We start from the raw sequence: 13,381 nt of genomic DNA on the forward strand, positions 1-13,381 counted from the left end.
CTTCAATGGCAGGTTATCACTGGAATGCAGGTTTAGATGTAACACTTGACCATCATCCTCCCCAATATTGGTGCAAGAAGATTTCTTCTATAAGAGAGGATCTTGCCTTTGCTCACTAACAACAATGTATGACTAATTATGATCTATTACTTTGCCTGATTGCAGTATTTAAACTGCACAGAATGACCCAAAGTAAAGTGCAAAGACCTTTGTTAGCAGCAGAACAGCATCATTCAGTGTCCAATGTGACTTCATCACTGCATTTAAACAGACGTAAACTGCGGATGGCTGTCTAAAGGGCACCACAGTGAAGGTCTATTCCCAAATTTCTTGGGCAGCATCATCTTTCATTTGTGAGGATGAATGGAGAGATTAGCATCTGCCATTTACCCCATGTATTTCAGAATGCAAAAGTAACTTCACAATCAAGACATCAATACATAAAGAGGTCTGCACCTTGATAAAGGGCATGATCGGAGATGCCGGCATCTGATGTAGGCACAGTAACAAGTCTCACAACACTAGGTTAAAGTCCAACAGGTTTATTTGGTTGCACGAGCTTTCAGAGCGCTGCCCCTTCAGGTAAGTCCTGATGAAGAGGCAGTGCTCCAAAAGCTTGTGCTACCAAATAAACCTGTTGGACTTTAACCTGGTGTTGTCAGAGTGCTTGATAAAGGGATTGGAGGCAACTTTCATACAGTGTGTTGGAAGTAGCAAACAAACTATTATTTGAACAAATATAAATTAGTTTGACTTATACCATGAAACTTTTTATATACTTAAAGGGCTTTACTGAATCAGATCGTTCTTTTACAACAATCAAATGATAGTTTTATAGTCACCCTTAATGGGATAAGCTTTATATTCCAGACTTCTTCTTTGGATTTAAATTCCACCAGCTGCCTTTGTGCAATTTGAACCTTTCAGAATATTAGCCCAGGCCATTACTTGGCCAGCTACATAACCATTATGCCACCATCTCCCCTTATTTGCTTGGTGTCATTATAATTCTTCTTGTTCCCGAACTTACATGTCTTTTTCAAAATGAAGTTCTGTTTCCTTTTCTTCTTGCTATAGGATGTGCAATCCATCAGGTTGATGTTCCTTCAGACAAGTTAGCTGGTTGTTGGTGTCCACCATATGGCTGAACAAGAGGTGTAGCCTTCTCACTTGTTTATCTGATTTGTATTACCTGATTCATCCTTAAGAGGGCCCTCTAAGTAGATTATCATGATCCAAGAGCTAATTCCTCCAAATACCCGACATGTGGAGCAGGAACTTGTAAGGGGGTTAGCTTCATTATGATTCCTCTTGCTATAAAAGCTCAACCATTTGCTTGCTTCTCATGTCTTTTAGATGGGCAACAGAGTGGGATAATTCCTTTGAAAGTGATCTGTGATTAAGCCAACGAGTGCCCTTTACGCGTTTTGGTCTGGGAATGGTTTCCTATAACAAGCCAGCCATTTCACTGATCTCCCAATGATAAGTTTCTGCAGAATGATGTGCATGAAGTTAAGAAGCCATGGATCTTCCTGGTGAATTAGCCATTTCTATCTACATCTTTGACAGCAAGTCCTCGGCACATACCACACAGTAGATTCCAATTAGCCAGGGCATTTCAGCAGCCAGTTTTGCAAAGATCCCATCTTTTTGGCCAAGGTTGATATTGGTCTCATTCATTCCAAAGCCTATAACATTCTTCTTCCATTCTGGATGCTTTCTCCATGAGCAATGAGTTGATGTGGGCCAGGGGACTATCTGGCTTTGTGCACTCAATGTCTTGGATTCCCAAAGGTCTCTTATGTGGAACACCATCATCTAAGTACTTAGATGTACAGCAACTCTTTCTCCTTGCTACTCCTGCCAGTGCTGCCATCTGTCAGAATGCTTAAATGTGGTGCAGACTGTACCCAAATGTTGCAGCTCTGACAAATATTCTCAGCTAAGGAGTGAGTGAAGATGTGCACTTGTGCAGGTTGCCATGTGTGTTTCCAAGATCCACATCATGTCATTTCTCAGGACGTCCAAGAGAAGAACTGTAGGTAAACAGGAACTTCGTTTACCTCCAATCACAACCGTGATGTGAACCAATGGATTTGTATAAAAATCACCAAAGTGATTTAGTACATGTACAGAATGAAGTCTACACTAACAACAGCGCATCCATCACCTTGATTACTTTTTTTAAAATGATCTTTTCATGGAACTTTCATGTCTCTGGCAAGGTCAGCATTTGTTGCTCATTCTCTTTGTCCTTGACCTGAGTGGCTTACTAGTCCACTTTAGACAGCAGTTAAGAGTCAACCACACTGCTGTTAGTCTGGAATCACTTGCAGGCCAGATCAGGGAAGGATGGCAGATTTCCTTCCCTAAAAGCCATCAGTGAATCATTTGGGTTTTTGTGATAATCGATGATGGTTTCATAATTACTATTAATCAGAATAATATTATAATCCAAATTTATTCATTGAATTTAAATTTCACCAGCTTTAGGATTTGAACCCATTATCGGGGTCTAGCCTAACGTCCCAATGTAACTTGAGGTTCTGGTCCAACACCCTAACACAGCTCAAGTACAATAAATATAATCTTTGCTTTTTAAAAGTTAAAGGAAAAGGAAACTTGTGTCTTTTACAGTCACATTATTTACACAGTTAAACACTCACTGAACTGGCAAGCATGTTTTAAAAATTCTTTTGCAGTCAAATGAAGAATAGGAAAAGTGGGAAGCCATTCCACCTCTCCTCACCTGATTACACATAACACATTCAAGTGAATCCTCTTGTATAACTATTAAGTCTTTCTTGTCCATTTCCTCTTCCTTTGATGTGATTTTAGTAAAGCTGGAGCCATGTTGCTCATTCCCCTGCTCTGACAGATAAGGTGCTCTTGGCAGTTGTAGCCCATGAGGCTACAAAGACTCCCTCATCTCCAGCTGTGCAAAAGTGGACTCAATCATTGAAGCATCTTATGGGCAATTAGGGATGAGCACTAAATACTGACCTTGATGCCCGCATCCCATGAACAAGAAAAACGTGAGGTCCTGTCTTCAAGAGTGAGAGAACAAGGGATTAAAAAGCAAGAACGCTTTGTTCAGAGTGGTGAAGCAATTCAGTGTGAGCGACTGTTAAGTGTCAAGTGGCAGTGTGATATCTAATGCTATCAACAGGTCTGTGGGCCACCCCATTTCTCCACCACAGAAACCCCGTGCATTTGCCATCATGGTAATCTCCAACCTTCCTTGCCGAATGGTCAGGGTAATAACAGCTGCAGGCCCACCCCTGTTCTCAGCTTCTCCCTGAAGTCGTGTATTCTCTTTTCCTGTAAGTAATGTAACTGAGGATGAAATGAAAACATTCCATGAAGGCAACTGTGAGAACGATGACAATAGGATGAATACGAGTGTTGGCTTTTCATACTGAAATTTGAGGGGTTGCCCAGAATGGAAAATGTGGAACTATATGGTCTGTTAGTGAGAGAAGTAGTGATGCATTGGTGAATGATGGATGCCACCTCAAAGTGGTGTGGTACTCACTTTTCCTGACCTACTGAAATCATTATACCTTTTCCAACGCTGAAGTCAGTTCTTAAGCACCACACTGATGCTTCCCAACTTCTAGCTGTGTCCGTTTAGTTAGGGTGATTGGCATCTTTCTCCTATCCAGAGAAAAGAATAACTCATTCTGGCTCTCTCTGCCTCCAGCTTGAATTCCAGCGAAGAGTCAGAGAACCACGCAGCAGCTTTCCCCACATCTTTCTTCCACGTGCTTGTGCCACCATAAGAGGTGCTTGAAACAAAAATTATAGATGCATCTGGGGGAGGGTAGGGGTAGAGGGAGAAGGAAATAGATTCTCCAATGATTCATTTCAATGAGAAAAGATGGAAGGAAGCTGAATGGGAGCATAAAACACTAATATGAATTAGTGGGGCATGTTCCTGTGCCACATATCCTATGTAATCTAATACTCTTTACTAGCAAGGTTTCCTCTAGCCATTCTGGCTCCTGTCACCACCCCTCTAGCTAAAAAACCTATATTCTCAGAGTGTGGATCACTATTATGCCTGCATTCAATGATTGGTTGGGAAACCGGAAAGTGGGGTGATGATACCATTAGGAGTTAAAGAGCCATGGCAAAGCCTGCTGACAGACCAAATGGGCTGCTGACCTGTTACTGGCCTTCCAACTGCATGTGGGTGTGTTCTATTAAGATTCCACCCATAAGTTGCAAAGCCATAAACATTTCATCCCAAAGAAAGCAAGAGATTAAAAACATAGAACATAAGGCTGGACAGATATAAGACATATTGTTGTTTAACTTTGGGAAGAGGAGGAAAGAACTATGCATAATCTTTTTACAGATTACATGAATTGTTTTAAGCTTTCTTAAGTCCTTTGGAAACATTTTTGCACTTGGCCTTCAACACATTTTAAAAAAATGTCTCCCATTCTTTTCTTTCTGTGGCAAAATGAAATTAGACTCCATTATCCAGTACAGAATTGCAAAAAGACATCAATTAACTGTCTTTCAATCAACTTCATTCGTCTGTGTACCACAAGCAGCAAATGTGTTTAAGATAATTTCTTTCTAAAGTACTGCAATCCCTATAATTAAGAACTTTATACTGAATGTGTTACAATCCTTTCATAGAGCACCTTTCATAATGTCAAGTAAAACCAAGTATTTTCCACTCTATATACTGATTGAAATTTTGAAAGTGTTTTGTACTTGGAAGATTTCGTATGACTAAATTAAGAAATATTCTATTAACATATTCTAATTTTGAGAGAACATTGGCACAATGGAGATACATTTCAATGATTAAATATTTTCACAGGGTATATATGATAAAATGTTAAAAACAAATTACTGATGCTGGAAAACGTCAGCAGGGCAGACAGCATCTACTCCTCTTGCCACACTACCAGAAAATTGTGTAAGCTATTGGACAGAACGCAAAGAACGTTCACCAGGATGTTGTTGGTCTCGAAGGCATCGGCTATGAGGAGAGCTCGAATAAAGTAGGATTGTTTTCACTGGAAAGGCTGAGGGGAGATCTGGTAGACAGACAGTCATAGTGGATAGTCAGATGCTTCTTCCCCAGGGTGGAAGTGTCAAGGGGCTACAGATTCAAGGTGAGAGGGGGTAAGCTTAAGGGAGATGTGCCAGGAAGGTTTTTTATGCAGAGAGTGGTGGGTGCTTGGAATGTACTGCCAGAGGTGCTGCTGGAAGCAGGCACATTAGCAACAGAGTGGCATGGTAGCACAGTGGTTAGCACTGCTGCCTTACAGCACCAGGCACCTGGGTTCGATTCCCAGTTTGGGTCACTGTCTGTGCGGAGTCTGCACATTCTCCCCATGTCTGCAGGGATTTTTAGAGTAACTTCATCGTAGTGTTAAAGGAAGCCTACTTGTGACACTAATAAATAACTTTAAAAAGCATCTGGATGGATACATGAATCAGGAAGGAACAGAGGGGCACAGACCAACTAAGTGCAGAAGCTTTTAGGGCATCATGATCAACACGGACTTGGAAAGCTTAAGGGCCTGTTCCTGTGGTGTACTTTTATTTGTTCTTTGTTTTCACACGATGTGGCGTGTGATGAGTTGCAGTCAAAATAGCTGTGGGAGTCGGTGGGCTTGTAATAGATATTGATGGACAGTTTTTCACCAGAAATGTAGACAGACAGGTTAAGGAAGGGAAGGGACATTTCACAGATGGACCACGTGAAGGTGATTGAAGGGTGGAAATTGGAAACAAAATTGATAAATTTTTCAGGTCCCGATGAGATCATGAAGCAACGGTGAAACTGTCGATGTACTGATAGAAGAGATGTGGGAGGGGCTGGAGTAAAACTGAAACAAGGAACCACATACCCCTCTGATGACAAGTCATCCAAGCTTAAAACATTAGCTCTGTTCTCTCTCCACCTCTCAGAGATTTTCCAGCATTTTGTGTTAAGATGTTATTGTCTCATCTCTGGAAACATCACTTGTTGAGCTTGGTGGTGAACCTGCTCTCAAGCTTCTGCCAATACCGCTCTTGCGCCAAGCTTTAAGCAGAGTGAGAATTGCCTGCAGCGACAGCCTGTCTCATTTATACTCTAAGTGTGATCAGAAACTGCGTATGCGTAATTACTATAAAAAATGTTGTAATTGTGTACGGCTCAGCAGAATGAGCAATACTCTTTGCTAGGAAAATACAAATTGAAAAAATTAATAATGAAAATGTAAAATACATGGCATACTTAACTAAGTGGGTGTGGCATATGACAAACATATGAATGTAGCGAGTAGTTTAATTCACATACCATATAAATGAACATCTGTTATTTCTGACCAATTTCCAATATTTCCCTGACACAACACTCACTTGTGATAAAACATTCGTGCCATGCCCATCCTTTGTTTCTCACCTCCCGACAAGACATCCTTCCAATCAGTAACTGCATCCCATCCTATAGGAACAGGGAATAAACACGATGTAAAATAAAGAACACATACTATAAGAATAAAATTTCTGACAAATTTAACAATACATAAGCATTGTTTCTATTTTTCCTTTTTAAGTAGAGTAACACTTTCATCTTTTATTGTTGCATTTAACTTGTTCGAAAGTATCATTCTGGAACGGAACGCATTTTCCTCTTGCTCATCAAGCAAGTTACCATTTCAAACCATTAAAGGAAAATTCATCAGGTTAAAAGTAACATTTCAGTGTTGAATGGTAAAGTTTATTGATGAAAAATAAGGGAAAAACCCCATAACCTTGATTTTACTAAGAGGCAGTCTTTTTCTGGTGAGTCCAAAGCTCTCCTGTTGCAATAGAAACAAATGTCAGGATTTGATCACTTGGGCACACGATTAAAAGCTGATGCCAATTGCAGAGAACATCACTGAGTTTGAAAAGCATGTGCTAAGAAGTGCCCACCAGCACTGAGTCCATGACCTTGCTGCTCAAACTAAAAATACTTCCAGATTAGTTCCTTTGGGCTTTAGGTAGGGTAATTTACCTGGTGGGATCTTCATGCCTAACCTGGTATTCTCCATGTTTTTACCTTTCTATTTACCTTAATGTTCATGTTTTAGTGCTTCTGATCACATCACCCTTTGTGTGGCATAATTGGGCTATCTAATCCAAGAAGAACAGGCATCTTCTTTTTCATAGGCACAAATATTAGGTTCACTGTTTCATGTGGAAATGTATCATAGCACGGCCATTTCTATTGAAGCAAACCTTTTCATTAGAATGGAAATGCATGAGGATTAACATAATTTATCATCCCTTAGAATTAAAGCGATTTTAGTTCTCTAAAATGGTCAAATTTTGGAACAATTAGGAGAGCAAAGAGGGGATATGAGAAAGCTCTGACTGGTTTAAGTAGGAAAATTCCAAAGATATTCTACAAGTATATCAATGGGAAGAGAATAACCAGGAAAAGGGCCCATTAGGGACCAAGACAGCAATCTATGGGTGGAGCCAGAGGACATCAGGAAAGTGCTGAACAAATACTTCAGATCCATCTTCAGATAATGAGGCTAGTATGGAACTCACTGCGGGGTTCTTGAGCAAATTGACAATAGGGAGTAACAATGAAGTGGAGGTGTTGGCAGGCTTAAAAGTGGATAGATCTCCAGGTCCAGATGATATGTCCCAGACTGTTGTGGGAGGGAAGGGACAAAATCGCAGGAGTTTTAACACAAATTTATAATTCCTCTCTGGCCACAGAGGAGGTGCCAGAGAACTGGAGAACAGCTAGTGTGTTTCCACCATTTAAGAAGGGTTGTAGATATAAGTAAGAGGTCTCACAACACCAGGTTAAAGTCCAGCAGGCTTATTTGGTAGCACAAGCTACAAGATTTTGGAGCACTGCCCCTTCATCAGGTGAGTGGGAGTTCTGTTGACGAACAGGGCACATATAGATACAAACTCAATTTACAAGATAATGCAATTTACAGTGATTAATTGCTGAGCAAAAACTGATAGCCAAGTTCTGTGCACGAGGATGGCCTCATCTTGGTTCTTGGGTTCATGTCACACTATCTGTAACCCCCATGACATGCCTGGGCTTGCAAAATCTCAGTAACTGTCCTGGCTGGAGACAATACACATCTCTTTAACCTGTGCTTAACCCTCTCTCCACTCACATTGTCTGTATCTTTAAGACTTGATTACCTGTAGAGACTTGCATTCCAACCATTATTTTGTAAATTGAGTTTGTATCTCTACATACCCTGTGAACAGACCTCCACTCACCTGATGAAGAGGCAGTGCTCCAAAAGCTTGTGGCTTATGCTAACAAGTAAACCTGTTGGACGTTAACCTAGTGCTGAGAGACATCTTCCCGCACTTACCCCAGTCCAATGCCGGTATCTCCACATTGTAGAGATAAACCAGGGAACTAAAGACCCATGAGTCTTATATCAATGGTAGGGAAACTATTGGGAGAAATGGGAGACTTCTAATAAAAACGCAAATGCACATGGGATACAGAGTAATTTGATAAGGCAAATTCAAAATTGGCTAAGATGTAGGACACGGGGGTGAAGACTGGAAGTGACTGGAAACCAGTGTCCAGTGGCATACCACAGGGATCTGTGCTAGGTCTCCAATAACTGACATAGACAACAATGTGGATGGTAATAATATGTTTGCAAACGACACAAAGATTGGCCAGTGGGGTTGAATGTCTTGAGCTACAAGAAGATATAGACAGGGTGGTCAAATAGGCAGATGAGTGGCAAATGGAATTTAACCCTGAAAAGTGCAAGGTGATACATTTTGGAAGAAATAATTTGACAAGGAAGTATTCAATGAACGCATGACACTAGGAAGTTCTAAGGAACCAAGGGACCTTGCCATATTTGTCCACAGACCTCTGAAGGCAGTAGGGCATGTAAGTGGGGGTGATGAAAAAGGCATATGGGACACATGCCTTTATCAATCAAGGCATTAGTTACAAAAGCAGGGAGGTCATACAAGGGAAAGTAAAAATTAAGAAAGATTCTTTCATCCACTTACAGCTATTCAGTGCAGAATCCGCTGCACTTGAAACACCTCATAATTTGTGGATATTTCTGGGGTGAGAAGGGACTTATTCCTGGTGGATTTTACTATTAGAATAAATCGAAGTATTTCCATAAACCTCCAGAACACACAGGACAGAGATGAATACATTTGATATATCGCTTCCAAATCTGCAACAATGTGCAAATAAAGTAGCATACAAGTGTTTGGGCAGAGTTTTATAGCCTCTCCTGCCAGGGAGTTTTTCCAGTCCCGCTCAAGCCAATGGGTTTCTGAATGGTTTTCCAGACTTTACAACCTTGCCCAAGCCACAACAGGTCTGTAAAATACCACCCTCTGTCACTGAAGTTTTTCACCTTTTCATCAGCGTCCTTGGGCTATTTTACTAGCAATCTTCCCTTTGTATCATTTCTGGAAAGACCGATGGCTGGAAAAATCTATTCCCATCAGGCCTTGTTCTGGATCACCTCCTCAGAACAGGTGGAATTTTCCATTGAAACTAAGTGCCAGATTCCATGGTGCATGTTCTACTAATCGCCATGGCAGAAAATGGCACCCAATTCTGTGCTCAGAAGTTCATTAACTATGCACAGATGAGTAACTCTCCAAATCACCTGACACATGATTCACCCCCACCCCACCATTATCTGGAGGGAGTGAAAGAGTTTGAAATGATTTGATTTATTATTGTCACATGTATTGGTATATAGTGAAAAATATTGTTTCTTGCGCATTATACAAACAAAGCATACCATTCATGTTGCAGCATGACGTAGATAGGATGCAAGACTGGGTGGAGAAGTGGCAGATGGACTTCAACACAGATAAATGTGCAGTGGTCCATTTTGGCAGGTCCAATGGGATGAAGGAGTACAATATCAAGAATAGGACTCTTAGCAGTGTTGAGGAGCAGAAAGACCTTGGGGGCCAGGTCCGGGTCCATAGGACTCTTAAAATCTGCCTCGCAGTGGAGGATGTGGTCAAGAAGGCATATGGTGTACTGGCCTTCATTAATCAAGGGATTGCGTTTAGGAGTTGGGAGGTAATGCTGCAACTTTGAGACCCTTGTCAGACCCCACTTGGAGTACTGTGTGCAGTTCAGGTCGCCTCACTACAGGAAGGATGTGAAAGCTACTGAGAGGGTGCAGAGGAGATTTACAAGGACGTTGCCTGGATTGGGACGCATGCCTTATGAAGATAGGTTGAGGAAGCTAGGTCTCTTCTCCCTGGAGAGACGAAGGTTGAGAGGCAACCCATAGAGGTTTATAAAATGTTGAGAGGTATGGATAGGGTGGATTCTCGGAGGCTATTTCCCAGGGCTGAAATGGTCGCTATGAGAGGACACAGGTTTAAGGTGCTGGGGAGCAGGTACAGAGGAGATGTTAGGGGTAAGTTTTTCACTCAAAGGGTTGTGAGCGAGTGGAATCGGCTGCCAGTGGTGGTAGAGGCGAACTCGTGGGATCTTTCAAAAGACTTCTGGATGACTATATGGGATTTAATGGGATTGAAAGTTATAGATAGTTCTACGGCCTGGTAGGTATGAATACGATCTTGTGGACCGAAGGGCCTGTTTGTGTTTAGCAGAGCGTGTCCATGCCCAGAATACTATTCAGTGTAGGAAGAGGATGAATGACCTCATCCGTTCTGCCAAAGTAATCATCATTCAGCTCTCTTGACTATCAAACTATCATGGCATCATTCACTCAAAGGGCTACATTCTTCAGGGACCTCACACAACCATTAACTGAGGACACATATGATCACTGATATAGAAGAATCACTATAGTATAAAAGTAGGTCATTTGGCCCATCAAACCTGCATCGATAACAATCCCACCTAGGCCCTATATATCCCCGTTACTCCATGTATTTACCTTGTTAATCCCTCTAACGATGACTAATTTACCATGGCAATCCAACTTACCTACACATCTTTGAACTGTACGAAACTGGAGCACTGTGAAGAAACCCATGCAGACACAGGGAGAACATGCAAACTTCACAGAGTCACCCGAGGCTGGAATTGAACCTGGTCCCTGGCGCTATGAGGCGCCAACCACTGTGCTAACCACTGTGCCAGTGACATCGCTAGCATCTCATCTATCATGGTGCTCACATTCCATCCTCAGCCCTGATTGGGGAGAGCTCATCACACACAGTGGGCATGCATGTTTCCAAACCCAAGCTCCATGCCTTCTCATCATATTCCTTTCTTTTGCCTTCATCCAGGGCAAGGTGGCCCACAACAGATGGAAATGATCCCAGACTGGAAGAGGGACAGCCAACATTATTCCTCTCACCCAGTTTGAGGAGGATACTGCAGAGCTGGCTGGGGAAAATCGTTCCTGTGGGCTTGCCTCAGAAGCCTCATACAGTTGAGACCTCTGTGAGTCCATCACATCTGACATTCACAGTGAGTAACATGCAATTTTGTATCCTGCTTGCTCATGAATTAAAATTCTTTCCATTATAGACACTAGCAGGCACACGAGGAGACCCAACATAATCAGCCCACGTTGGTCGAGGAAGCTATTGAGGAAGAATGATTACTGTGTGCTCACCTACACTCTCCAGTGCAGGCACACATACTTTGGAGGGGCATAGCTCTGGACTAGGGTCACCTACTGGGGAACACCTCACTGACGCAGCTGAGCCTTCAGAAGCAGGTACAACTCAGGTCTCCCAATCTCAGAGGACATCGGAGACCAGCCCACCGCTAAGTCAGAGGCAGATAATGAGCCTTTGAGAGTGACTGTCAGCATAATGCTGGAGATGCAATGACAGGCAGCAGGACATCAGACATCAGGGTGGCATGGTGGCACAGTGGTTAGCACAGTTGCCTCACAGCACCAGGGACATAGGTTCAATTCCAACCTTGGGTCAATGTCTGTGTGGAGTTTGCTCATTCTCCCCATGTCTGTGTGAGTTTCCTCTGGTTTCCTCCCACAGACCAAAGATGCGCACGTTAGGTTGATTGGCCATGCTAAATTGACCCTAGTTTAAGGGGGATTAACAGCATAAATATTTACAGGAATAGGGCCTGGGTGAGATTGTGGCCAGTGCAGACTGGATGAGCCAAACAGCTTCCTTCTGCACTGTTGGAATTCTATGGGTCTATGATCTATATGGTAGTCAAAGAATTGCTACTGTGCAAAAGGAGGCCATTTGACCCATGTCTGCACCAATTCCCCAACAAAGCATCCCACACAGGCCCACTCCTGCGCCACCATACCCCACACATTTACCATGGCTATTCCATCTAACCTACATCTAACCTAACTTGGGAGACTAAGGGGCAATTTGGGATGACCAATCCACCTAACCTGCACATCATTGAACTGTGGGAGTAAACTGGAGCACCTAGAGGAAACCCACACTGACACAGGGACAATGTATAAACTCCACACAATCACTCTGAATCAAATCCAGATCCCTGGCGCTGAGGGGCAGCAGTGCTAACTATCAACAGACTGGAGCAAACAATGAAGGAGTTCACCCTGATAACTAGTATCGTGGCTCCAGCATGGCACACCTCAGGGTCACCATGAGACTACCAAGGAGATATTGGTCAGGCAACTATTGCTAAATTTGCATGTGGCTCCAGACACCATGGCCACACGTACTGGTGGGCATCATCAATGTCAAAGCAAGATGGGAAAAGGTACCTTGACCTTCCTCTGGGTGCCCCTTCTCCTCAAAGAGCTAGGGAGGGGCCCATGGTCACCCACATGGAGGTGAAGCATCAGCGAGACACCTTAAGAGCTTCTACTCAGAATCCCCCAATATGTCTAGCTACTCTGAATCAACCCTGCCTGCGTCTCCATCCACACCGCTGCATAGATTATGAGGCTGTATTTTCCTCTGAGCAGGAGATCCTGATCAGGCTGGGGCCCTACAGGTCTCAGGCCAAGTACTGTCCACTCAGGTAACCACTGCATCAGGAGTCACCGTCAGCAGGTTGCCTCCAGGCTGCAGATGTTAGAAGGATAGGAAAACAAAGAAATACTGAAACCACTTTTGGGTTATGAGTATTTAACCATTGTAAAACTATTACACTTTAGTTAATACATTTGATGGCACAAACATGCATTATGTGCTTCTGATGATTGCAGTCCAATTGCATATTGATTAAATAAAAGTCTTTATAGTTTATAAATGTTAGGGGCTGCAATCTTGGAGTCCTTAAAGCCACATGGGTGCGGTCTATTGTGCCCTGTACTCTCAGGAAGCTGGATATAGCAGCAAATCTGTTGAAATTCACAGCCCTACTGAGCGCAACCTTCACACAGAGATGTGTCTTGCTGTTGAGGGCATGTTACCTCCTTGATGCATCTATGTGTGGTTTGCTATGACT

General features: G+C 42.7%; 1 protein-coding gene across 3 annotated transcripts in view; it reads right to left on the bottom strand.

The window, feature by feature from the left end:
- The window catches only part of LOC145355323 (ATP-binding cassette sub-family D member 2-like), a 91,886-nt gene that overhangs the window by 11,941 nt on the left and 66,564 nt on the right, over positions 1 to 13,381 (bottom strand). For all 3 annotated transcript variants that reach the window (XR_013888953.1, XM_080207283.1, XM_080207284.1), the window contains one exon: positions 6,373 to 6,457. Coding sequence is in view for 2 of the 3 variants with exons in the window: in XM_080207283.1 (XP_080063409.1) it covers positions 6,373 to 6,457 (85 nt within the window). In the remaining variant the exon portion in view is untranslated. The remainder of the gene's footprint in view (positions 1 to 6,372; positions 6,458 to 13,381) is intronic.

Source organism: Carcharhinus amblyrhynchos, chromosome 19 (genome assembly GCF_965287045.1).
Source record: "Carcharhinus amblyrhynchos chromosome 19, sCarAmb.v2.hapA, whole genome shotgun sequence".
Classification (NCBI taxonomy): domain Eukaryota; kingdom Metazoa; phylum Chordata; class Chondrichthyes; order Carcharhiniformes; family Carcharhinidae; genus Carcharhinus; species Carcharhinus amblyrhynchos.